We start from the raw sequence: 24,706 nt of genomic DNA on the forward strand, positions 1-24,706 counted from the left end.
TTGACTCATTACTCAGGGTGGAGGTTTAGGAAAGGACAGAGTAGTCCAGAGTACCCACTTCCTAGAAGCCAGCAGTCACATCCTCTGAGGGGACTCAGTGGCCCTCCTCTCGCCCTTGCAGCTGCAGAATCAGAGCTCCCTCCTCAGCTCCCTCAGCCCACTCTCTGCCTCTCCCTTCCAGCACCTCACACAGTACTGTCCTCATGTGTATACCTTTTTTCTCCACTGGGAAAGAACCTTGAGAGCCAAGACCACAACTTATTTATTTTTATCTCTAGCATTCAGGGTATTACACCTGGCAGGTGGGTGGCATGTGGGACTGTTTGTCCCATGGATGGATTAATTTATTTCCCCCTCTCTGTATCTGTTGTAGGGTTTAAAGGAGGGCCTAGAAGTGTCTTTATAAGAAGCACTGGGTATTTGGAAAAGCCTGCTTACCCAAATCTTTTTATAAGTAAAACTTAGAAAACTTAATTCCATTTTTTTATTATTCAACATTTTATACATAATAAATACAAAGTTTTTACAGCCACCGTAAAGAAAGCACATCTGCACAGAGGCGCTTCCTCTGAGCCCAGCCATGTGCACTGTGACACTGGATTACATGTCCTGGAGGGAGGGGTTCTTTTTAAAAAGGAGGCATATTTTTTACAACTTTGTTTTTTTAAAATAAAATTAGCAGCTCTTCCAAAAAATATTTTAAAATATAACAAAAGATTTCAAATAACCCTCTGAGAATGTGGAAAACCCAGATTCAAGGACAATTTTGCTAGCTAAAGAGAGAATACAAGACTGGGTGGCAAGAACTGCCTGATTTCAGCACTTTGAAGATTTCTAAAGTGCTTTGAAGATTTTAAACTTGTCAACAAACTTTAAAATCTTAAAAAAACCCCACCCTTTAAATTTTTTTTAAACTTAAGAATAAGTTTGATAAACACAAAAAGACCTCAAATAGATCAACAGGTTAAGAAGCAAAAAACAAAAACAAAAATCCTCAAATCATGGAGAAGATTCATCAATGGGTACTGTCACTGAAGTGATCAAATGACTAACTGAAAATTTCTTCAGCTCTGACCTTTTGGTCAAAAATCCCATGGGGACATTTGGCGAGCATTTCAAGTTTTTAGATTCTTAGGAGGGATGGCGTTTTCAAAGCGTAAAACAACTTTCGAATTAAATTCTCCAAATTTGATTTAAAAAAAAAAAAAAAAAAGCAACTGGCAAATATCCCTTAGTCCCTAAGTAATGCACTCCCTATCTTCCATAGGAGGTGGAGGGCCGCCAGAGGCCTACTCTGGGACACCTTCTGCTATGGGTTTGTTAGCCTGCAGAGAAGGCTACTCCCTGCTCTCCCTGTGACATGGAGAACCTGTCAATTTGCACCTGTGGAATCCTTTAGTCCTTCACAGGAAGCTGGTTTCCATGAGCTACAGGTTCTTCCTTCCAAGGAAATGTCAGGTCAGTTGGACCTGGGAAGCTTCATTTTATGTGGTGGGTGGCTGCCTGGGCTAGTGGACTGGCTTGGGAATAAAATAATGCTAGAGGCCTCCCCAGTAGAGAAGCTCGACAAGGCAAGTATGTGTCCCCAGTTTATCTAGACATTCAGATTCTAAGGATACTGGTCAGAATAGTATACGCTGCAAAAATTAAAATGAAAAATACCCAAATATAAAAAGAACATTAAATTGGCTCATTTCAGATCTGGAAGCTCCATTTCTGCTTTCGCCACAGCCTCCTTTCTATTAGTCTATGTGATGGGATGAGATTTGGCTACTAGTTCAGCCCCTCCTTGTTAGCTCCACTAATACTAAATGAATGGCATAAATATTAATACAAAGGACACTGTTAACTGTTTTAAATGTTAGTTGTGGAAGAGATGTGCATTAATGCAATTGGTGCTAAACTCAGGGCAGTCCATTTTTTTCCAATACGGTTTCAGTTTCTCAATTTGGGGACTAACTGCGGGGAGGAGCCAGCCTCTCCTGAAATCCCTCCTTCTGCTTCCTTATGTAGCCAACATGATCTGATTAAACTCAATCAGATAAGCAAAAGCCACTTGAAGAAAGATGAGAATCTTTGCCACATCCTTGTGGCCACAGTAATATACTGTACGAGTGCACATGATCAGTATCTCTGTGACTATGCCCTGATCGAGGCCTGGTCTTGAGTCTCATACAAAAATGGGCCACTGTTAGGCAAGAGGGCTGTTCCCTCTGTGCTTCTAGGGCCCTCTAGGATTTGTGCTGTGGTAGGAGAGATGACATAGAAAATGACAACAAAAAAAGGCACAAAATATTCAAAACATGGGAGGAGTCTACCAGGCCACCCAGTCACATATAATAATCCTCCTTGTTTTTGCTCTGTTCGAGTCATCATGCAAAGGTGCCTAAAAAACAAGACTGGCCAAACTCTAAGCCTGGCCTTGATTGTAGCAGTAACGGACGGGCAAAGCCATCATCACACCAGTGTGATTTCCACATCCTCGATCTTCTCTGCTGGCCTTCGGTGGTTCTGCGTAGGTGGAGGGGGAGCTGCCCGGACCTGAGCAGGAAACCATCACATGGATTGTCAGTCAGCTTCCCGATTCAGTGCCTGAAGCATCCAAACCCCAACTAGTCATTTATCCAAGGACATGGGCACCCCAGGGCTCTCAGAAATGCTCTAAGCATGTGCTTTCAACTTAATTTTCACTATTTCTTACACTGAGAAGGACCTACTGTTCTGGATGAAATGTGAAACTCATGATTCAGGTTCTTGCCTAGGCTGAAATCCTCATGGGCACAAGAGTCTTTGTAGCCCTAAAAGCCTCGTCCAAAGCAAAGGCCTAGAGTTGAAAGCGAGAGAGCAATGCTTAGAGAACTGAAAACCTTTCAACATGTCTTGGAAGGAGGGTTGCAAGAGAGAAGACTAGAGAGGTAGGCTGGGGTAAGTCATGAAGGGCCTCATTAAGCCATATTTTAAAATTGGAGCTTTATTCTGTAGGCAAAGAGGAATCTTTGGTGGATTTTAAACAGCAGTATCAGATGTGTAAAAAGATGACTCAGGTAAAAGTTTGAAGAAAACTGGTGGTGGGCGAGAATACAGGTGACAGTTTTGGAGACTCCTGTGGTGGTCTGAAAGAAAGCTGATGTTGGCTTGCACTAGGGTACCGGCAGTGGGGGAGCAGAGGGTGGAAAAACTTGACAGTTGTCTCCAAGGTAAACCTGGCAGGACTTGTGATGACTCTTTGTGGAAGGCAGGGTCAGGGAGGTGTCACGAGTGATGGCAGAGCACTGGCAGGATGGGGGTACCACTCACCAGGACAGGAAATATGGAAGGAGTATGTCTGGGAGGGAAGATAATTAACTCATGTTTTGCTGAGTTTTGGGGGTTTTGGTATATACACAGAGATTTCCACAAGTCTGAAGCTCAGGGAAGAGACTGGAATGGCAGTTATAAATCTGGGAGTTGTCAGTAAATAAATGGTTATCAAAGCCTTGGGAGTAGATGAGATTACTCAGAGAGTGACTTTAATGACTTTCAGAGAAGCAGCCTGTGGAAAGAACCCTGAGAAGCATCAAAAGAGATGGATAGAGGCAGAGAAGCCCACAAAGGTCAATGAAAATGTAACAGGGAAGAGCCAATTCTGACTCTGTTGGATCTGTTTCTTTGACTTTAACCTTTGCTTTTTGTTGCTTTTGTTATTATAATCATACATAGTGGCCTGCCTCAGGGAACCCTGCCCCTCTCCCTGAATGTTAAACTAAAGTGCCTTTGTTCAGCTCACTGGGAGACAATCTGACCCTGCCCACCTGTGAATGGCTGCAGAAAAGAAGAAATTAACAAATCCCCTCCCTATGCTGGCCAAGCAGGCAAAACTAATGGCCTTTTAACTTTACTTCCTCACCTCCTCCCCGCCCCCCTCTGTTCTATAAAAGAAACAGGCATCCAGACCCCATAAGATGTTTTTTTGGGGACCCTAGTTTGCCATCTGCCGGCTTTCCAAATAAAGTCGCTATTCTTCGCCTCAATACCTCGTCTCCCGATTTATTGGCCTGTCATGGGGTGAGAAGAGTGAGCTTGGACTCAGTAACAAAAAGGAAGGGCCAGGAAGTAGAAAGCAGACCAGGAAAGTGTGGTAGAACAAATAGGTCCACTTCTCTCCATTCCCGCTCTTACCCACTAGTCCACACTACTGTCCCTTATTGCTTGGACCACTGCTCCAGCCCCTACGGCTCCCTGTGTCCGTTCTGTCACCTTCCATTCATCCTCCACTTGGCTGCCATAGTAGTGTTTTAAAAATGCACAACTGGTCATATCACTGTCCTGCTTACAATCTTACAATAGCTTCCTAAACTTTTAGGATCAAGAACCAAGTCCTTAACAAGGCACTCAATGAGTATCTGCTGAATGAACAAAGCCAAAGGTAGTGAATGGTTCAAAGAACTGTGTCAAATGCTGATAAGGGGGTCTAGGAAAATAAAATTGCAAATATGCACTAGATGAGCATGCGAAAGTTATGACCTTGGAAGAGCTGTTTCACAGTGAGGTGGTGGGGTGGAGTCCTTGGCAGCAGAGTGAGGGGTGAGTAAGAGGTGATTATTTGTAAGAACAGATTCTTTTGAGAATAGAAGCTCTCAAACCTCAAAATGCATGTATCTTATTTCATCTCAGTGTCCCATCAAAGAGGCAGTTAGAGGCCTGGAAAATAGGTTCTTATTAAATGCCTGCTGGAAAAAAAAATGCTTCTGTTTCACAATTAGACCACTTTAATGCTCACAGAGCTTGTTATAATTTAAATACACTTTCATAGCTGTCATCTTGCAACCTCACCATGGCTCAGTGAGGAAAGCACCAGTGTAAGCTAGACCTTCCAAGATGTGTTCATTTTTATAGCCTTCCTTTTCCAGAGCTCTTTTTAACTTCCCAAATCCATCTTAGCCTGGCATGGAGGGAATTAGTAACAACACAGGGGTCATGGAGATATGTTAATTTCTAACTTTCAATTTGGAGAAACTACGCATTCTGTAACCCTGCCAGATAAGAGACTTACAGGTCGTAGTTTCCCATATGAGGTCTCAGGAGTATGTCGGGATGCCTGTGAGAATCCTGGTGATTCCGCATGGAAGCTGTTTTCTAAGGGAGGGAATCAAAGAAGCTCTATTTATTTGTGTTGTTGAGCAATAAAAATGCTAATGCAGATCTGTTTGCTCTTCAGGTGAACGTGTAGATTTCTGAATGAAAGTGTTATGTAGACCCATGCCCAGGAGAACCCTTACCATTTGCTGAAGGAGAGCGGGGGAAGTACTGGGAGCTCCTCTTATCTGGGCTGGGGTAAGGGCTACTAGGAGGCTGGTCATACAGCGGCAGTGGAGGCAGGGAGCCGGGCAGCTTGGGGGAGGGAGAGATCTGCAGGAAAGGAAGAGAGGTTACGAAGTGCTCACTTGAGGAAGGAGAGACTAGCAGGCTGCTCTGACTACTCCTGGCAAATTACTTTTCTTTGGAGCTAAATTACGATTATTAACTTTCTTGGTCAGCCTCATTAGGAGCAAATGAGCCTAGAATAACCACCCCAACCCCCAGTTTTGTGTTGCATTTAACTTTTCCTTCCACAGATCTCATTATACTACTGATTTTAGTTTATCTTAAACAGTTACCAAGTCAAACCATTCTCTAGAATTCTACTGAAAACATACCAAATTAGTCAGTTCAGTGAAGAACAAAAAAAGGGACAAGATGTATTTTTCAGTGAGGATAAAATAATTGGCTGAGTTTCTGACTTCCCCAGGTTCTGTAAATATCATGCTAAGTGGTCACAATACCACACAAGCAAGATGGACAGACATGTTCCTTGTGGTCCTGGACCTGCCAGGCGTGCCTGTGACTGATCCGAATTAGAAGTGTCCCGTAAAGACAAGATTTGCTATGATGAGTTAAGCCTATGGAGCTCTGGCAGGCTCATCAGTTCTCTGAAAAGGACTAGCAGGACCTGGACTGGGCAGGGAGGCTCTGACAGTGTGAGGGAGAAAAAGAGCAAGCTAATATTTTTACTGCATAAACTAACCACAGAGACAATACATTCCCTCTCTGGTTTCTTTCTTTCTCTCCACCAAACCATTCTTTTGTATGTCACACACAATTTAGTATTTTGGTTCCCCAATTCACAGAACAGAATGTGGGAGAAGTGAGCTGTCATACAGCCATTGCACAAGAGCCTGACTGACAAGTCTTTGCTTCCCAAATTCAGTTTTGCAGAAACCTGGCAACCAAGGGATTGGAGTGATGAGGGTGAGGCCGAGACCACAGCCCACTTTTGCGTGGGTCAGCAGACTCCTTGGGAGTCATTTTCTTTAAACATCTTTTAATTCAGCTTTCTCCCCCTGTTGTGCACCTGAATCTCCTGCATCCATGGAGTGTCACCGTTTTCTGAGGCTGAAAGTTCTTCCACTAGCACTGATGGGAAAACTCCAATCCGCCCATTGAATTCCCCCTCCCAGAAGCCATCGTCATCCTGGTTTTCTTTGTTCAAGATTCGGATGATTGCTCCCTCAGGAAAAGATAATTCATCATCTGTCTGGCCCTCGTAGTCATAAAGTGCTTTCACAAAACAGACTAGGTAGCAAGAGAGAGAAAAATGCAGTAAGAACACCAACAACCAGGTTACTTTTGCAGCCACCCCATGCACAAGTGACAACTAAAAGGCCATTGTACAGCTATAATTCTGTACTCACTGAAGATCAACTTTAGGGTTCTACTGTACAGGATAAATGTGACCAAATAAACATATTACCGAAAAGGAATAAAGTTGTGCTTTTTAACCTACTGAAGGCTGACTCCAGGCTAATACAGTTTAGGCCAAATGTGACCAAATAAAGAGTGCCTTGTTTCAGTCTTTACCACTGGCATCTCCGTTGAGGCTGCCTGAAACGAGTTCGGCCTCCGTGGAATTGCTGGATGTGTGTGACCGACTGTCCAAAGCAGCCAAGGACTGCAGCATGCTCAGCAGACTGTTCGAGGTGGGAAACTGTAGGTACTTTTCTGGTACATAACCCACTTGGCCGACTTTATTTCGAGCCTGAGTAAAAGACATGTGACAAAACAGGTTTGCACACACAATTTGGACAGGGTACAACAAGAACCAAAACAAACTCCTGAAAATGTCACAAGAAGGGGCGATATGAGCAAAGGAATATACCTTTACCCAGTCTTCCATATCTCCATCTTCAATCACTTCTAACACCTCATGTTCCTCAATGGTCAACTCATCTGGTTGAGAAGCCTGCAATGTAGGATGTTCATGGACAAAATTAAAAAGGTTAGATAAAGAGCAGATGTGAACTGATCATAACAAAAACTGGGGATCAAAATATTGAAATGATTTTGAAAAACGTATTGAACATAAAAATTTGAGTGTTGTAAAACTATCATGAGGTGAAGTTTTACTTTAAAAAACTAAACAAAATAAAGCCACAACGAAAACTGGAGAAACGGAATCCTCAAGAGGCAATCAGGTTCAGTGAACACAGCACTCTGCTGGAAGTAGAGGACCTGGGTTCTAGCTCCAGCTTATGTATCTATTGGTAAGTTATTCAACTTTTTGATGCCTCCATTTCTTCAAAATGACAATCCTGCCATTCTCGGGAAGATGGGGGCGTCATTGTGGGATGAATAAGCACAGAACCAAGATGATTTGGGAAGCACAAGCAAAGGAGAAAGCCGTGAATTAGAACTACGCCAGAGGGCTACCATGGAGGTGCAGGCTGTGAAAATGCAAAGAGCTATGTACATGGATTGACTGATAGCTTGAGCAGTGCCTGGAATTCATCTGGAATCACCATAAAACAGTGGCCAAGAGAAGAAAGTTGTAGGAGAGAAATGATTGAGGTTGGTCAAAGTTTGGATTTATTATGCTCCAACTTAACTGTAGAGGCTAGGCTGATCCACTTGAGTGCTTCTGCAGAAGTGATGTTTTTATTTATTTTTTAATCCCTAACAGCAGGAGTCCACTAGTACCAGACACCTAAATACTACCCCTGAGGCAGTAGAATCTGAGAGCAAGCTCTCAGGGACTCTGCAGGGGGTTTGTAGAGAGAGACTTTGTGGCTTTGTTTCCTAAAGAGACTTGCCTGTCACGTGTAACAGGAGGGTCTGCGGACATCTTCTGGCTCTTAGTGAACAGCCTTAAAAGCTTTCCCCAAGTCCCAAGATTAGTTAAAACTACTGCTTTAGACCATATAGTTTTTGAGATCTCACAGTGTCAAAGTGTAAAATATCTCCAAATTACACAAGCGAAAGTAAGGCAAGACTCATTTCCAAAGACTCATTTCCCATTTCATGTACATTTCATCAAACCCAGATTCTGGATATTGCTATAATAGCAACTTGACACAGAAAAATAGTATTAAAAATGGCTGACCAATCACAGAATTACTCCAGGACCAGAATTTTAAGTAGATTACCTCTGATCTCAAAATGAGAAAAAAAAAAAGCTCACTGACTTTTGATAGCTTTTCCAATGGAATTTTTTAAAAAAATTAATTAATATATTTTTATACAGCAGGTTCTTATTAGTTATCTATTTTATACATATTAGTGTATATATGTCAATGCCAATCTCCTAATTCATCCCACCACCACCACCAACCCCCTCCAATGGAGTTTTTTCACTAATCTGAAACCACACTATGCCTTGAATATACCAGCAAAAGGCACCTACATAACAAATTCTGTGGCAAAACTTAAAAAGTTATCAACACAACCAGATTTCACTGTGTGTGACAGCAAAGCAGGAGGGTTAAGAACACCTTTAAATATAATGCTGCCCTTGTAAAAAAAAGTCATGAAGGTCCATGCAAGTTGTCCAACATTGTTATATAAGCAGACACTAGCTTGATCATACCACACCTAAGCAGTGACCAGTTCTTCCACTTGACAAGGTCAAGTCCTTTGCATGACACTCAAAACCCTGTGGTCTCTTGATGCTTTGGCCCCAGCAAACTATTCCCTATTCTCTGAACATACCACGTTCTTTATTGCCTCTGCTTTTATCAGGCTGTTCCTTCTTTCCAGCAGGCCCTGCTCCCTCTTTCCCATCTGGTGACTAGATTTAGATTACTGTGAGTTCAAGTCCAGCTTCAGTCTGTTTCTACAGGCAAGTGACCATAAGACCTTTTAGAGCCTCAGTTTTCTTTTTTATTCCTATTACAATGTAAGCTCCAAGAGGGCAGAGATTTTTGTCTGTGTTCATCAATGCTATACCCCCAAGCCTAGAAAAGAGCACAGCATGGTATATGGAAGGTGCTCATGTACTGATATTTGTTGAATTAATGGGTTGGTTGATATCTTCCTTATAGAGTTATTGAAGGGATTAGAAAAAACAAATATATATATATATATGTATGATACCGGGCACACAGGACTTCATAAATGGTAGCTATTATTATTACTCATGATTTGATGCCCACCTTATGTTTTCCAAGACCACCCACAATAAGCTGTTCGCTTTTTCCTCCTTTTATTCTTACAAGGCTTTGAGCATCCCTGTAACACCGACTACTGTGGCACTCAAGTTAGTTGTTTGCACTTGTGTGCTTCCTATTAGAATGACTTACTTAAGGCAGGGAATGTAATTCTTATCACTTATCCCAACTAAAGACAGCAAGTAGTCAGGAAATAGTTATTAAATAAACACATGGTCTGGTCTCACACTACCTCATGAAGTCCTAATATGCAGTGGCAGCCAGGACCTCAGAAGCAGCCATGCCCTCCATTCCCACCACCATCTCTCTAAATTTCCTGTTTTCTTTTAAAACAATATGATTTCTCCTGATTACATAGGTAATACATGTTCACTGTAGAAAAGCTAGAAATATGTATAATTAAGACCTTAAGGTAATACAATTTGGTATCTTACTTTTTGGACATATGTCTTCTTACATAAAAAACTCTAATATAATTTTCAATTATCTTCATAAAATTTTGTTATGGTTACATTATATGAATGGTTAATTTATTTAACTATTTCCTTATTGGACTGCCAACTTTGCTATTATAAAGTAGTACTATGATGAAAGAGCATTTTGTATTCAGAATGTTTTTCTATATTGTGGGTCGCTTTCTTAGGATATATAGTAGTAGGGTCAAAGTTATGAGCATTATTATTATTATTATTATTATTTTATTTTATTTTATTTTTGCGGTACGCGGGCCTCTCACTTCTGTGGCCTCTCCTGCTGCGGAGCACAGGTTCCGGACGCGCAGGCTCAGCGGCCATGGCTCACGGGCCCAGCCGCTCCGCGGCATGTGGGATTTTCCCGGACCAGGGCACGAACCTGTGTCCCTGCATTGGCAGATGGACTCTCAACCACTGCGCCACCAGGGAAGCCCCAATGAGCATTTTTAAGGCTTTTGAAACTACTCCTTAAATTTAGCTTTTCTTTGTTCTCACCAGATTAATTTAGGCCTTCTTTCCTGGTCTGGACCATAGGAATCACAACTAGGCTTATAGTTAGTCTCTCTCCACTCTAATCTACCCTCTCTGGAATATCTATACCACGACCAGGGTTACCTTATTTAAAAGCCCAGTCTGATTTTAGGACACCCAATGGCTTCCTTCAGCCAGGATAAAAGCCAAACTCAGTCTGATCTACAGGTCTATCTGACATCTTTACTTCCAGCTGCTCTATTTCCCACACTTGATGCTCACACAACACTGAGTTTAACATTTCCTGAACACCCTTTTATCTCATCAAACTGTGTCTCTGTATCTGCTGTTTGCTTATAAGGCTCTTTCCCTTCCCTTCCTTATCACTGTAACTAGAAAGATCTTATTCATGACCCCATTGAAATGCTACCTCATCTGTAAAATTCCTCAGATGTAATAATCACTCAGATACCTAGGACCCTCTCTGTTTAAGGACCTTAAATTTTAATTCTGGAACTTCAAAGTAAATATAATACTGAGACGGAATATAGGGAAACAATCCCAACCAAGTTTTATAATATTTTAAAACACAAGTATCTCGGAAGATGACTTCAAATATTCAAAAGGTTATCAAAACAGTTTACATTGGGAAAAAAAAATCCCAACCCTTTTAGAAAAGAGGAAGTATTGTTAACTTAAACATATAATAAAAGGATGTTAAAGGAAAAAAAGTCTGGTAATCACTGATATTGAGGAGTAAATAATATCAGCTTTTGGCTCTCCAGGGATGGTGGTGGTAGGAGTGAGACTGTTCCATGTATGATTTAGATTCTCTTCAGACCCTTCCTCTGCTGTTGTCCCTTAAGCATGGCATTAACATGAAAGGAATTCATTTAAATTAATGCCATTCATTAAAATGAAAGGGATTCATTTGTTCATGCCTTCCTTACATCATTCATTTATTCATTCCACAATTATTTCCTGAGGACCCACTATGTGCCAGGCACTGTCCTAGGTGCTGAAGACACATACACAAGGTACACAAACACAGACAAGGTTTCTGCCTTCATGGACCTTTAGTGGAGAGTCAGATAAAGAAGTATGAAAGCAAACAAGATTCAGTTTGGCTGGTGATAGGTGCTATACAGTAAATAAATGAGGACAAAAGGGCAATGGGATAGAGTTGTGACTGGGGAGTTGGCTGTGCATTTAGGTGGTCAGGGAAACCTGGGGAGGCACTATTTGAGCTGAGCCTATATGAAGAGCAGTGGGCAGCCAAGCAAGATTTGGGAAAAGACAGTTCCAGGTAGGGGAGCAGCAAGTGCAAAGCTGTCAAGTCAGAGGGGCGCATAGTGCTTTTGAAGACGGAAAGGCAGCCAGAGTTGCTAATGTGTAGTGCATGGGTTGGGTGGGTTGGTCTGACACGAAGCTAAGGAGATTTGCAGGGGCCAAATCAATCTGGACATTATAGACCCTTGTGAAGAGTTTATTTTTCTCTGTGTGATGGAAAGCTTATAAAGGGTTTTAGGCAGGGGAATAAAATAATCTCCTATATGTATTAAAGATAATTCTGGCTGCAGAGTGGAAAGTGGACTGTTGGTAGACAAGTATGAAGAAGGGATACCAATTATTAGGGGTTTTTTTCTTTTACAGTAATCAAAGCAATGGCCTAGACCAAGATGCGAAATGTGAATGGATTCAGGATATGTTTTGGAGGTGGACTCAACAGGACTGGCTAGTGATTGACGAAGGGAGTAAGGAAAAGAGGAACCAGGGAACTGAAACTCAATTTACTTTGTTTGAGTAAAAAGTTAATGTGAAAGTAGGGCAGGGGTGAGAGAGATTAAGAACTATTATACCAAATCAGGTTTGGAAGTTCAGGAAGCTATTTATCCATATCCCTTCTTAACCTGGAAACAAGAGGTGGTTATATTAAGGTTAGGAAAGGTAAAGTTTAACAAAACTGCTCTGTCAAGCAATTTTATTTTAATACCAATTTTAAGAACTGTCCTAACGGAGGGTCTTGTGTCAGGCAATTGATAAGGGTAAGAGTTCTATTTATAGAAAATTTACTAGATGTCAGGCATTGTGCTAAATGCTTTGCTATAAAAGTGGTATCTCATGTAGTCTTCAAACTAGCCCTATATTATTATCCCCATAATATAGATAAGAAAACTGAGGCTCACAGAGACCAAGGGACTAGCGCGGTTATGTAGATCGTAAGTGTCAGAGACAGGATTTTAACCGAGGCAGTCTGACATCAGAGCCTGGACTCTTTCCCATTATGTTATATTGCCTCTAATATGAACTGAACACCAATTTTATGATAAGTACACTATAAGAGGCTGGGTAGATACAGTTACTTGTATCTTCAGAGTTGTCACAATTTAATATGAGAAGTATGTTAGAGAAATACAAACCTTATAGGAATAAACAACTTTGCAGGTGAGTGGATAATTTCTTAAGGTGCCAGAAGGGCTGGAACTGCTGTCATCAAAAACATCCATATTGTCTTCAAACTCTTCTCCTTCTTCTCTTTCGGTATCTGCATTAAGCTAGGAAAAATCAGAAGCTATTGGCTAGCTTGCTTACTTCAAGAAAATGGATGAAAGCAGGAAAAACACTTAAAACCTGATTGTTTCAAAATGTTAATTTACTTATTCAACGGCACAAAGAAAAGTATCTGTTCTGTTCTCACTTGCATTTTTCATGTTATGAAAGGACAGAGTTTTTTTTTCTTTTTAAAATCAAGAGTCAGTTAAATACTGATTAATGAAGGCCTCTTACCATTTTAAACTGATCATATTAGGAAACAGTAAAAAGATTTCTAAGTGCTATTAATGATGTGGAGAAACAGGTTTTCAGCTATGGCTGGTAGAAATGTAAACTGGTACATCCTTGAAAAGAACCCCAGCCTACTGAAATTAAAATTAAACGTGACACTTGATCTAGCAATTTCACTTTTGTGAATCTATTATGGAGAAATAAAAGCACCAGGATGGGGCTTCCCTGGTGGCGCAGTGGTTGAGAATCCGCCTGCCGATGCAGGAGACACGGGTTCGTGCCCTGGTCTGGGAAGATCCCACATGCCGCGGAGCAACTAAGCCCGTGAACCATGGCCGCTAGGCCTGCGGAGCAACTAAGCCCGTGAGCCATGGCCGCTAGGCCTGCGCGTCCGGAGCCTGTGCTCCGCAACAGGAGAGGCCACAACAGTGAGAGGCCCGCATACTGGAAAAAAAAAAAAAAAAAAAAAGCACCAGGATGTAAGACTACATATTCTAGGATGTTTACTGCAACACTGCCTGTAGTGGTAAAAGCCTGGACACAACCTATATGTCCATCAGTAGAGGAATGTCTGAATAAACTATGATGTGTCAATATCATAGATAAATAACACCCATTAAAAATGAGTTAGGGGGCTTCCCTGGTGGCGCAGTGGTTGAGAATCTGCCTGCCGATGCAGGGGACACGGGTTTGTGCCCCGGTCCGGGAGGATCCCACGTGCCGCGGAGCGGCTGGGCCCGTGAGCCATGGTCACTGAGCCTGTGCGTCCGGAGCCTGTGCTCCGCAACGGGAGAGGCCACAACAGTGAGAGGCCCGCGTACCACAAAAAAAAAAAAAAAAAAAAAAAAAAAAAAAAAAAGAGTTAGGGACTAGAAAGCCCCAAAATAAATCAGTACATATATGGTTACATGATTTTTGACGAGTCCCAAGACGTTCAATGAGGAAAAGAGAGTCTTTTCCACAAATGGTACTAGGAAAACTGGATATCCACAGGTAAAAGAGTGAAGTTGGACCCTTATCTTACAAAAATTAACTCGGGACTTCCCTGGCAGTCCAGTGTGGTTAAGACGCTGTGCTTCCACTGCAGGGGGTGTGGGTTCGATCCTTGGCCTGGGAACTAAGATCCCATATGCCACATGGTGTGGCCAAGAAAAAAAAAAAAAAAAGATTAACTCAAATGGACAGAAGACCTAAACATAAAAGCTAAAACTATAAAACTTTTAGAAGAAGACAGAGGGGAAAAGCTTCATGACACCAGATATGACAATGATTTCTTGAATATGGAACCAAAAGCATAGGTAACGAGAAAAAAAAAATAGACAAATTGGACTACATCAAATTTAAAACTTTTGTCCATCAAAGGACAACAGAGTAAAAAGGCAACCCACAGAATGGGAGAAAATATCTGCGAATCATATCTGATAAGGAATTGGGACTTCCCTGGTGGTCCAGTGGGTAAGACTCCGTGCTCCCAATGCAGGGGGCCCGGGTTTGATCTCTGGCTGGGGAACTAGACCCTGCATGCAGACCGCAACTAAGAAGCCTGCATGCCGCAACTAAAAGATCCCGCACACTGCAACTAAAGACCCCACATGCCACAATGAAGATCCCATGTGCTGCAACTAAGACCTGGCGCAGCCTAAATAAATTTTTAAAAAAAGATTAAACAAATATCTGATAAGGGATTAATATCCAGAATATACAAAGAATGCCTAAAACTCAGCGACAAAAAACAGCTCAATTAAAAAATGGACAAAGGACTTGAAAAGACATTTCTTCAAAGAAGATATAAGTGGCCAACAAGCATATGAAAAGATGCTCAGCATCACTAATCATTAGGGAAATGCAAATCAAAACCACAATGAGATACCACTTCACACCATTAGGATGGCTATTATAAAAAAAACAGGAATTAAGTGTTGGTAAGGATGTGGAGAAACTGAAACACTCGTGCACGGCTGGTAGTAATGTAAAATGTGTAGCTGCTTTGGAAAATGGTATGATGGTTCCTCAAAAAGTTTAACACAGAATTACCATATAATCCAGCAATTTCACTTCTATTCTTTCAATTCTTTTCAATTTTAATTTCTATTCTATTCTTTCAATCCTTCCTCCCAAATGAGTTTGAAAGCAGGGATATGAACAGTTATTTGATTACCAATCTTCATAGCAGCATTATTCAGAATAGCCAAAAGGTAGAAGCAACCCAAGCATCCACTGAGATGAGGGGATGAACAAAATGTGGTATATGACAACAGAATATTATTCAGCCTTAAAAAGGAAGGACATTTTGACACATGCTACAATGGATGAACCCCAAGGACATTAAGTGAAATAAGCCAGTCACAAAAAAAGATAAACTGTATGACTCTACTTACATGAAGTACCTAAAGTAGTCAAATTTATAGAGACAGAAAGTAGAATGTTGGCTGTCAGGGATTTGGGGGTTGGGGGACAGGGGAGTTATTTTTTAATTTTTTATTTAAATTTATTTATGGCTGTGTTGGGTCTTTGTTGCTGCACGCGGGCTTTCTCTAGTTGCGGCGAACGGGGGCTACTCTTTGTTGCGGTGTGCGGGCTTCTCAGTGCTGTGGCTTCTCTTGTTGTGGAGCACGGGCTTTAGGCACATGGGCTTCAGTAGTTGTGGCACGTGGGCTCAGTAGTTGTGGCTCACGGGCTTTAGAGCGCAGGCTCAGTAGTTGTGGCACACAGGCTTAGTTGCTCCGTGGCATGTGGGATATTCCTGGACCAGGGCTTGAACCTGTGACCCCTGCATTGGCAGGCAGATTCTCAACCACTGTGCCACCAGGGAAGCCCCAGGGGAGTTATTGTTTAATTGGTGTAGAGCTTCACTTTTGCAAGATGAAAAGAGTTCTGGAGATGGATGATAGTTATGGTTGCACAAAAATGTGAATGTACTTAATGCCACTGAACTCTATATTTAAAAATGGTTTAAATGGTAAAGTTTATGTTATGTATATTTTGCCACAGAAAAGGGCACAGTTCCTTTTGAAATGTAGCACAAGGAAAATAATTTAACCCAGTTTCAATGTATATTACCCATCATAGCTAAAAGGCATATATTAATTAAAATTGAATTGAGTGTAAAAAATGTATTTGAGTTGTCAGGCTCAGTATTTGTGACGCACGGGCTTAGTTGCTCTGCGGCATGTGGAATCTTCCTGGACCAGGGATCGAACCTGTATCCCCTGCACTGGCAGGCGGATTCTTAAGCACTGCGCCACCCGGGAAGCCCCTGTTTTACTTTTTAAATTAAAAATCCAATAAAGAAGAAACAGAATAGGCTCAAAGTTTTCTTGGTTTCTAGCTATACATAAACACTTATTTGGCTACTTTTCTCTGTATTTAAACATGCAAAGGCACTAATGCTTACACATTAAGAATATAAGGAATGGAGAGTCAGAACTGGGCCTTACAGTAGAACAATTAATTAAAATACCAAATACCTACTATATGCTGAACACTAAGCTAGGCTCTTAGATATGAAATGAAGGACGCTGTCTGCATTGCAGGAGTTCACAACCTGGAGTGGGAAATGAGCACAACCAAATGCTAAGTGCACAGAGGGCCCTGTGAATATGGAAAGGGTGAACTGAGAAGAAGGTCAGAGATTTCCTGAGATTCAATGAGTCAAAAAGTATTAGCTGCCTATAATGTCAAGTTCTACTCTTTATTGAGCTAATGTGATTTCTCTTGTGTAATTATCACTGACATTTTAAAAGACTCTCTTCAACTGCTATTTACCTAATAAAATTCTAAAGAACTGGGGGGAGGAGAGGGTTCCTGAAGAATAAATAGTAAATATTTCTTGTCACATTTATTGCCTCCATTTCAAAGCCCCTGTAATAGTCTCATTTATAACTATTAGTGAAAATTCTCTACAGCTGAGTGCCTCACGTGCCTCATCTTAGAAATATTCATATATGGTCAGTCAGATCAATGACAAAATAGACTCAAATCTTGACCTTTCAAATTATCTCAGGCTTATGATTCTATTATTTTCCAATAGGGTGTCATATAAAAGATGAGGTTCACATGCTGGAAACTGCTGTAAAACTAACTTAAACATATTTATATATACTTGGAAGACATTGCCTTTATATTCTAGTAAAGGTATAGACATTAAAAACAAACTAGGCATTACAAAAAACAAAACACCCATACATCTATAAAAACTAAAATTAAAGCCAATGTGGGTAGAACATGTTTCCAAAAATATAGCATAAGGAATGTTAATTATGTACTGTGCTTTAGCACTGGGAATCAATCCAATACGTTTCATTTTGGCAACGTTAAACATTCCTTTCTTTCTCCTTCATTTTGAGTTCATTTTTTAGTTCTCACGGAAGGGACTGAAAGGTTGCAGTGCCACCAATAGGGGACACTGCCACATGCTTTTGCATTGCTCTAGCAGCTTTCCAAAGTATGTCATCTCAGGACAATTTCTTCCTTTTTCCTCTTCCACCCTCTGTAACTTAGCTGTTGCAATGCCTTCTTGACCCAGCATTTCTAAAATCACATTCTTCCTGTTTCTTAACAACTGCTCACTTATCCCTTTTCCTTCCTGTCATCTGACAGGATTTTAATCAAAACTATTCTTTCTAGCTGTATTAATATTTTTCCTTTCTTAGATGTTATAAAATGCTTACTCATATTGCAAGGGCAGAAAAGAACTCTTCCAAGTTGGTTTTAGTAGCTGACCTCCTGTATTCAGCAAAATTATCTCTGAAGGGTTTCATCAGCTTTATGGTCTCTGGATCTGACAGACTTGGGTTTGAATGCTGACTATGCCATTTACTTGCTATATGACCTTGGGCAAATTATTTGACTTCTCAACTTCAATGACCTCATCTCTATAATGAAGACAATTACTTCTTAACAAGGTTATCATAAGGATTGAGGCAATACTTAAACCCTTAACACATGCTTGGTACATAGGAGGTACTTAATACATCATTATTGTTTTTATGAGAAAAGGAGAATACAGATTAAAAAAATCTGGTGATATCCAGCATAGAGGAAGGCAGCTCCCTATAACTGGCTAGCAGAACCTCTGAATTCCATCTAGACAGAAAAGTGATCACAGTGAACATCATTCCAGACACAACACAAGTATATTATAATAAATGATGTTGAAAATATCAGGAAAATGGATTTCTGTTTCTAGGCAAGATGGAATATTAGGGACCAGATTTAAACTCCTTCCAGAAACAACTAAAAAACTGTTCAAAATATATGAAAGAACAGTTTTCAAGACACTGGACATCATGTGATGAAAGTTAGTTATCCTTGGTGGATGGGAAACAATTTCCCCAACTTACTGTATGAAAAAAGTTTCCAAGCTGAGCTATAGCAGGAGGGAACCCAAGATAAGGATGGTGGTCTGCCTGAATTGAGGATATGGAACTGGGAATTCAGGAAGGTCAAAGTGGCTAGAGTTTGCTGGGTAGAGTAATGAAGAAATGCATAGGGAGAACTCTGGAAATCTGCAGAGGGTCTCCCTCAAGTCTTCAGCTAAGCACTGATCAGCACATATATCTCAAGAACTACCTGAAGCCAGCAATAGAACCACCCAAAGGATTAGAGGGAACAATCCTCAGCATTCACATAGGTCTGGGAATATTTCCTATTCCCTCTTAACAGAGCAGAAATCCTCATAAGGCACAGGGCATCATGTAGAGAATTGAGAAAATCAGTAAGGATACAGAAGACTTGAACAACACTACAAACCCACTTGACTTAATTGACATTTATAGAACATAACAGCTAACACCAGCAGATTATATATTCTTTTCAAGTACACATGGAACATTTACCGAGATATACCATATAATGGGCCACAAAACAAGTCTCAATAAATTTAACATGATTCAACTATGTTATCTGACCACAGTGGAAATAAGTGTCATTAATAGAAAGGTATCTGTAAAATTCCCAAATATTTGGAAATTCAATAATACTTCTAAACAACCCATGAAACAAAGAAGAAATTAAAAGGCCAATTAGAAAATATTTAAAACTGAATGAAAATAATAACACAGTGTATCTGAATTTGTGTGGTATCTGAATTTGTGTGGTGGCGCTTAAGCAACATGTAGAGGGAAATGTTTGTACCAAATACCTATATTGGAAAAGAAGGAAAGTCTCACATCAGTGACCTTAGCTTCCACCTTAAAAAATTAGGAAAGAGCAGATTAAATCTAAATTAATCAGAAGAAAGGAAATAATAAAAACCAGAGCAGAAATCAATAAAATAAAAAATGGAAAAACAACAGGCAAAAAAGTCAATGAAATCAAAAGCTGTTTTTTTTGTGTGAAGATACATCAAATTGATAAACCTCTAGTAGGATGATCAGGGGAAAAAAATGAGACACAAATAAACAATATCAGGAATAAAAGAGAAGTGATGTCACTACAGATTTTCCAGACAATCAAAGAATAATAAAAAATATTATGAGCAACTTTATGCCAATAAATTTGGCAGCTTAAATGGAATTGACAAATTCTTTGGAAGATACCTATGATCAAAGTCCATTCAAGAAGAATAAGTTGAATAACCCTATCTCTATTAAAGAAATTGCATTTGTTGTTTTAAAAACTCCCACAGGGGACTCCCCTGGTGGTCCAGTGGGTAAGACTCTGAGCTCCCAATGCAGGGGGCCTGGGTTCAATCCCTGATCAAGGAACAAGATCCCACATGCATGCCTCAATTAAGGAGTCCGCATGCCACAACTAAAGATCCCACATGCCGCAACTAAGACCTGCTGCAGCCTAAATTAATAAAACTCTCAACAAAAACTCCTCCAGGTCCAGGTAACTGTTGTGGTGACTTCTACTAAACATTTAAGGAAGAAAAAAATTCTACATAAGCTTCCAGAAAATTGAAGAGGAGGGGATTCAAATTATTTTATGAGACAAGCATTATTCCAAAACCAGACAAAAACATTATAAGAGAACTATAGACTAATAAAGTATCTGCCATAAATAGACATAGAAAAATGCCTATCAAAATTTTAACAAGTTAATTCCAATCAATATATAAAAAGGACAATATACCAAGATCCAAGTAGAGTTTATCAGGAATGCAAAGTTGGTTTAATATTTTAAAAATCATCAATGCACTTCATGGTATTAACAAACTAATAAAGAAAAATATCATTTGACAAGATCCAACATCCATTCCTATCAGCAAACTAAACAAAAATAGAGGAAACTTCCTTGACATGGTAAAGGGCATCTACAAAAGTCCTACTGTGAACATCATACTTAATGGTGAAAGACCAAATGCTTTCTCCCTAAGTTTGGGAACAAGGAAAGAACATCTGTTGGCTCTTACCACTTCTATTCAAGCATTGTACTGGAGATTGCAGTTGTTACAGGAAGGGAAAAAAGCAAGCATGGAAGGAAGTAAAACTATCTTTATATATAGGTGACATGATTATCTATAGAGAAAATCTACATAAAAGCTACAACAACTAATAAATGAGTTTAGCGATGTTGTAGGATACAAAATCAATATACAACAAGCAATTGTATTTCTATATGTTAGCAATGAACAATCAGAAATTGAAATTAAAAAATCATTACAATAGCACTATGAAATAGAGATAAGCCTGACAAAAGATGTGCAACACCTATACACTGAAAACTATAAAACACTGCTGAGAGAAATTAAAGACGATTGGAAGACTCAATATTGTTAAGATGTCAAATATCTTCAAGCTGATTTACAGATTCACTGCAATCCTAATGAAAAAATCCTGGTAGATTTTCTGGTAGAAAACTGATTTTTAAATTCATATGGAAATGCGAAGGAATGAGAATATCCAAAACAATTTTGAGAAAGAAGAAAGTTGGAAGATTTACAATCTGACTTCAGGACTTTAAAGTTATAATAACTAAGACAGAGTAGTACTGTCAACAAGCTAGACAAATAGATGAGTGAAACAGAATAGGAAGTCCAAAAATAGACCCACACATACATGGTTAGTTGATTTTTTGACAAAGATGTGAAAGCAATTCAGTGCAGAAAGGACAGTCTTTTCAACAACAACAAGAAAAAAGAATTTTACTCACTCTTCTTATGTAACCTACACTGAATCACAGATTTAAATGTAAAACCTAAAACTATAAAGCATAGAAGAAAATCTTTATGCCCTTGGGTTAGGCAAAGATTTCTTAGTTATCATACCACACTATGATCCATGAAAGAGAAAAAAGTAAGTTGGACTTCATCAAGAAAATTTCTGCTCTTTGAAAGGCATTGTTAAGAAAATGAAAAGACAAGCCACAGACTGGGAGAAAATTATGTAAATCATCTATCTGATAAAGGATTTGTATCCAGAATATAAAAAGAACTCTCAAAATGCAATAAAAAGAAAACAAACAACCTAATAAATATGGTTGAAAGATCTGAACAGACACTTCACTGAAGATATACAGATGGCAAATAAACATATAAGAAGATGCTCAACATTACTAGTGAAATGCAAATTAAGACTAAAATGATACACTACTGCACACCTATTAGAATATCTAAAATTAAATAGATTGACCATACTAAGTATTGGCAAGGAACTGGAACACTAGTACTCTATTGAAGGGAATGTAAAATGGTACAACCACTTTGGAAAACAGCCTGACAGTTCTTAAAATGTTAAACATATAGCCACTGTATGACCCAACCAAACATACATTGGTAGCAGTTTTATTTGTAATAGCTCCAGACAGCTCAAATGCCCATCATCAGGGTGAATGGATAATCATATTGTGGTATATTCATGCAATAGAATACTACTCAGCAATTAAAAGAAATGAACTATTGATACATGCAACAACATGGATGATACTCAAAATAATCATGCTGAGTGAAAGAAGCCAGACAAAACAAATTGTACACTTTTAAATATGTGTAATCTATTGTATGTCAAATATACCTCAGCAAAACTGTTAAAAATATCAGTAAAGCTTGGGAATTTTAATGACAACTGGCCACACAGTATTTGAAGATGCTATAAGACCATTAATTATATCAAAATAGGGCAGTGATTCACCAGATGCTTAAAAGAAAAAAAAGGAAAAAATGCACAGCAATTGAAATGAATCATGATAAAGGTTAGAGGAATAAAGGGTCATCCACAGAATAAGAAAGTATAGTAAAGAGCAGCGCTTTAGAGGCAGGCATATCTGGGTTCTAATCCCAGCTCTCTCCACTTACTAGCTGTGTGCTGTTGGGTGAGACAGTTAATTCTTCTAAATCTATCTTCTCATCTGTAAATACATCCAGGATGGTTGTGATCATTAACTGAAATAATGTATGAATGTGCCTGACATGGAATCTGGTACAGAATAGATGCTTTACCAATGTGAATTCCCTCCTTTTGGCAGTATTTTAAGCTTAGTTGGTAGAACTGGAGTAGACAACTTAACTGGAGGTTCAAATTAATATTTCTGAACATGTAATATATGTAAGGATCTGTTGTCAGGTACTTTACTTGTTATTATGGCTATGGAGAAAGTCAAAGAACATAACACAGCTAGAGACACTTCTCTTAGAAGTGAAATGCTCTACATTTTTTCAATGCCCTACTTTGGTCTTGGCTGTCAGTGAGAGTGGTTCCCTCAATCTGTGGATACCAATTCAACAGACATTATAGGTAATTCCCAGCACCTGGCAAAGGGTCTCATGAGCAGTGCAGGCTCAATACATGCTTACTGAATTGAATTAAACTGATGTTACTGGGAATTTGAAATGTTAGTTTCATTAAAAGTGTGGACATTTTGAGTATGGAGTTTAGTCCAATAAAAAGATGACTGCCCATTTGGAAATACAGTAAATATAAAAGCAATTGGAAGATTGTTGCAGGTGTGTTCCATTATTTTCTACAATTTACATTTATTTCATTACAAAAATCCATTGTTTCTTTCTTTGGGATTTAGCTCAAGCCAACAAACAGATTTTTGTATTACAAAAACAAAGCCCGTTGGATGCAAGGACTATAAGGCATTATTGAGGCAGATGGGAACCAAACTAGCATCCTAAAGGTTTAAAATCTTTATTCTTGTCTTTCAAACACATATTCAACAGGGTCTTCATAATGAGTAGAGTTAGAACTTATTTTATTTTTTTTAAATGATTTTTTAAAAAAAATTTATTTATTTAATTATTTGGCTGCGCTGGGTCTTAGTTGCGGCACACGGGATCTTCAACCTTTGTTGCGCAATGCAGGTTCTTTAGTTGCGGCACGCAAACTCTTAGCTGCGGTCTGCAAACTCTTAGTTGCAGCATGTATGTGGGATCTAGTTCCCTGACCAGGGATCGAAGCTGGGCCCCCTGCGCTGGGAGCACAGAGCCTTAGCCACTGGACCACCAGGGAAGTCCCCTAGAATTTACTTCTGTGCAACTCTGCAAAATGCTCATATACTTAGGGAGGCTACACAACAGAGTAATTGTCTGGATGCCTTGGCATGGTAGTTGGGGAAGTGGCTGAAGACAAGGAAGTTATGTAAACACTGTCAGCTATAGTTTGAGAATCTAAGGGGGAAAAAAAGAGCAGAAAGAACAAAAATAAACCAACCTCAAACTAAAAATCTCTGACTCAGTAGTTCTACTTCTAAGAGTGTATCTTACAGAAAAAAATCCCCAACATGAAAAAAAATGCATACAAATGTTTTAAAGAGTATTACTTAGAATATGCGGAGGCAATCTAATATTAAACCTAAAGAGAACAGTTAAGAGAACTTAACTGTTCACAGTTAAGTGAACACATTCTTGATGGAATACTATACAGACATGAAAAGGATGATTATGAAGATCAACCATCAATATGGAATATTAAATAAATATATACAAAATTAACTTTATTATGATTAATATGTTAAAAAGGAATAGTAGAAAGAGGAAGGAATTCAATCAAGTTGCTAACAATGGTGTTATAAGGATGGAGCTTTTGTCATTTTTTTCTCTACTGTACTTCCTAATTTTTTTATTATCTAGTTATATAATTCTTTCTACTCTACAATATAATTTCAAAATTAGGTTATAAACTGGGTATGGGTTTTTGAGTAAGAGAAGGCAAGAAAATAAGAGAAGGAAAGGCCCAGAGACCAACCTGGGTGCAGGGGCAACGTCAGTTATGCAGCGGAGGGGTCACCCCCACACCCCAAATCTCAGTAGGGGCAGGTCAGAGTTGCACAGCATGAAGGGTCACCCCCAAATCTCAGGTTCAGGGTCAGTGCAGGGCCTGTTTTCATCAGTGAGAGAAAGAAGGGGTCCTCCACTGACAGAACTGGTTAGAGGCCCGGCAAGAAGAAATGATTTCAAAACCAAGACTTAAAAAAAAAAAAAAGCAACCAAAAAACGTTAGAAGATGGATAGGAATGGCCGGAGGTGAAGGAACGAGGGCAAGTTCTTCACCCAGAAGCCCCACGAGATTCTGTTGAATGAAAAACCGTGTTGATCACCAAGCAACTAACTCAGGTTCACGTAAACCAGCTCCC

The 24,706-nt window shown here is 39.6% G+C and overlaps 1 protein-coding gene across 6 annotated transcripts in view; it reads right to left on the minus strand.

Moving 5' to 3' along the window:
- FCHSD2 (FCH and double SH3 domains 2) overlaps positions 1-24,706 on the minus strand; it is a 316,584-nt gene that overhangs the window by 864 nt on the left and 291,014 nt on the right. For 4 of the 6 annotated variants that reach the window (XM_059069670.2, XM_067038839.1, XM_059069672.2 and 1 more), the window contains 7 exons: positions 12,823-12,957; positions 7,175-7,258; positions 6,877-7,054; positions 6,371-6,591; positions 5,259-5,388; positions 5,033-5,115; positions 471-2,541 (listed from right to left, as the gene is read on the minus strand). In XM_059069670.2, the coding sequence (XP_058925653.1) occupies positions 2,458-2,541; positions 5,033-5,115; positions 5,259-5,388; positions 6,371-6,591; positions 6,877-7,054; positions 7,175-7,258; positions 12,823-12,957 (915 nt within the window). In that variant the 3' untranslated portion in view covers positions 471-2,457. Of the gene's footprint in view, positions 1-470; positions 2,542-5,032; positions 5,116-5,258; positions 5,389-6,370; positions 6,592-6,876; positions 7,055-7,174; positions 7,259-12,822; positions 12,958-24,706 lie in introns of those variants that run through there. The other 2 variants (XM_059069671.2, XM_067038840.1) reach the window with 1 other exon arrangement.

This window comes from Kogia breviceps, chromosome 7 (genome assembly GCF_026419965.1).
Source record: "Kogia breviceps isolate mKogBre1 chromosome 7, mKogBre1 haplotype 1, whole genome shotgun sequence".
In the NCBI taxonomy this organism is placed as follows: domain Eukaryota; kingdom Metazoa; phylum Chordata; class Mammalia; order Artiodactyla; family Physeteridae; genus Kogia; species Kogia breviceps.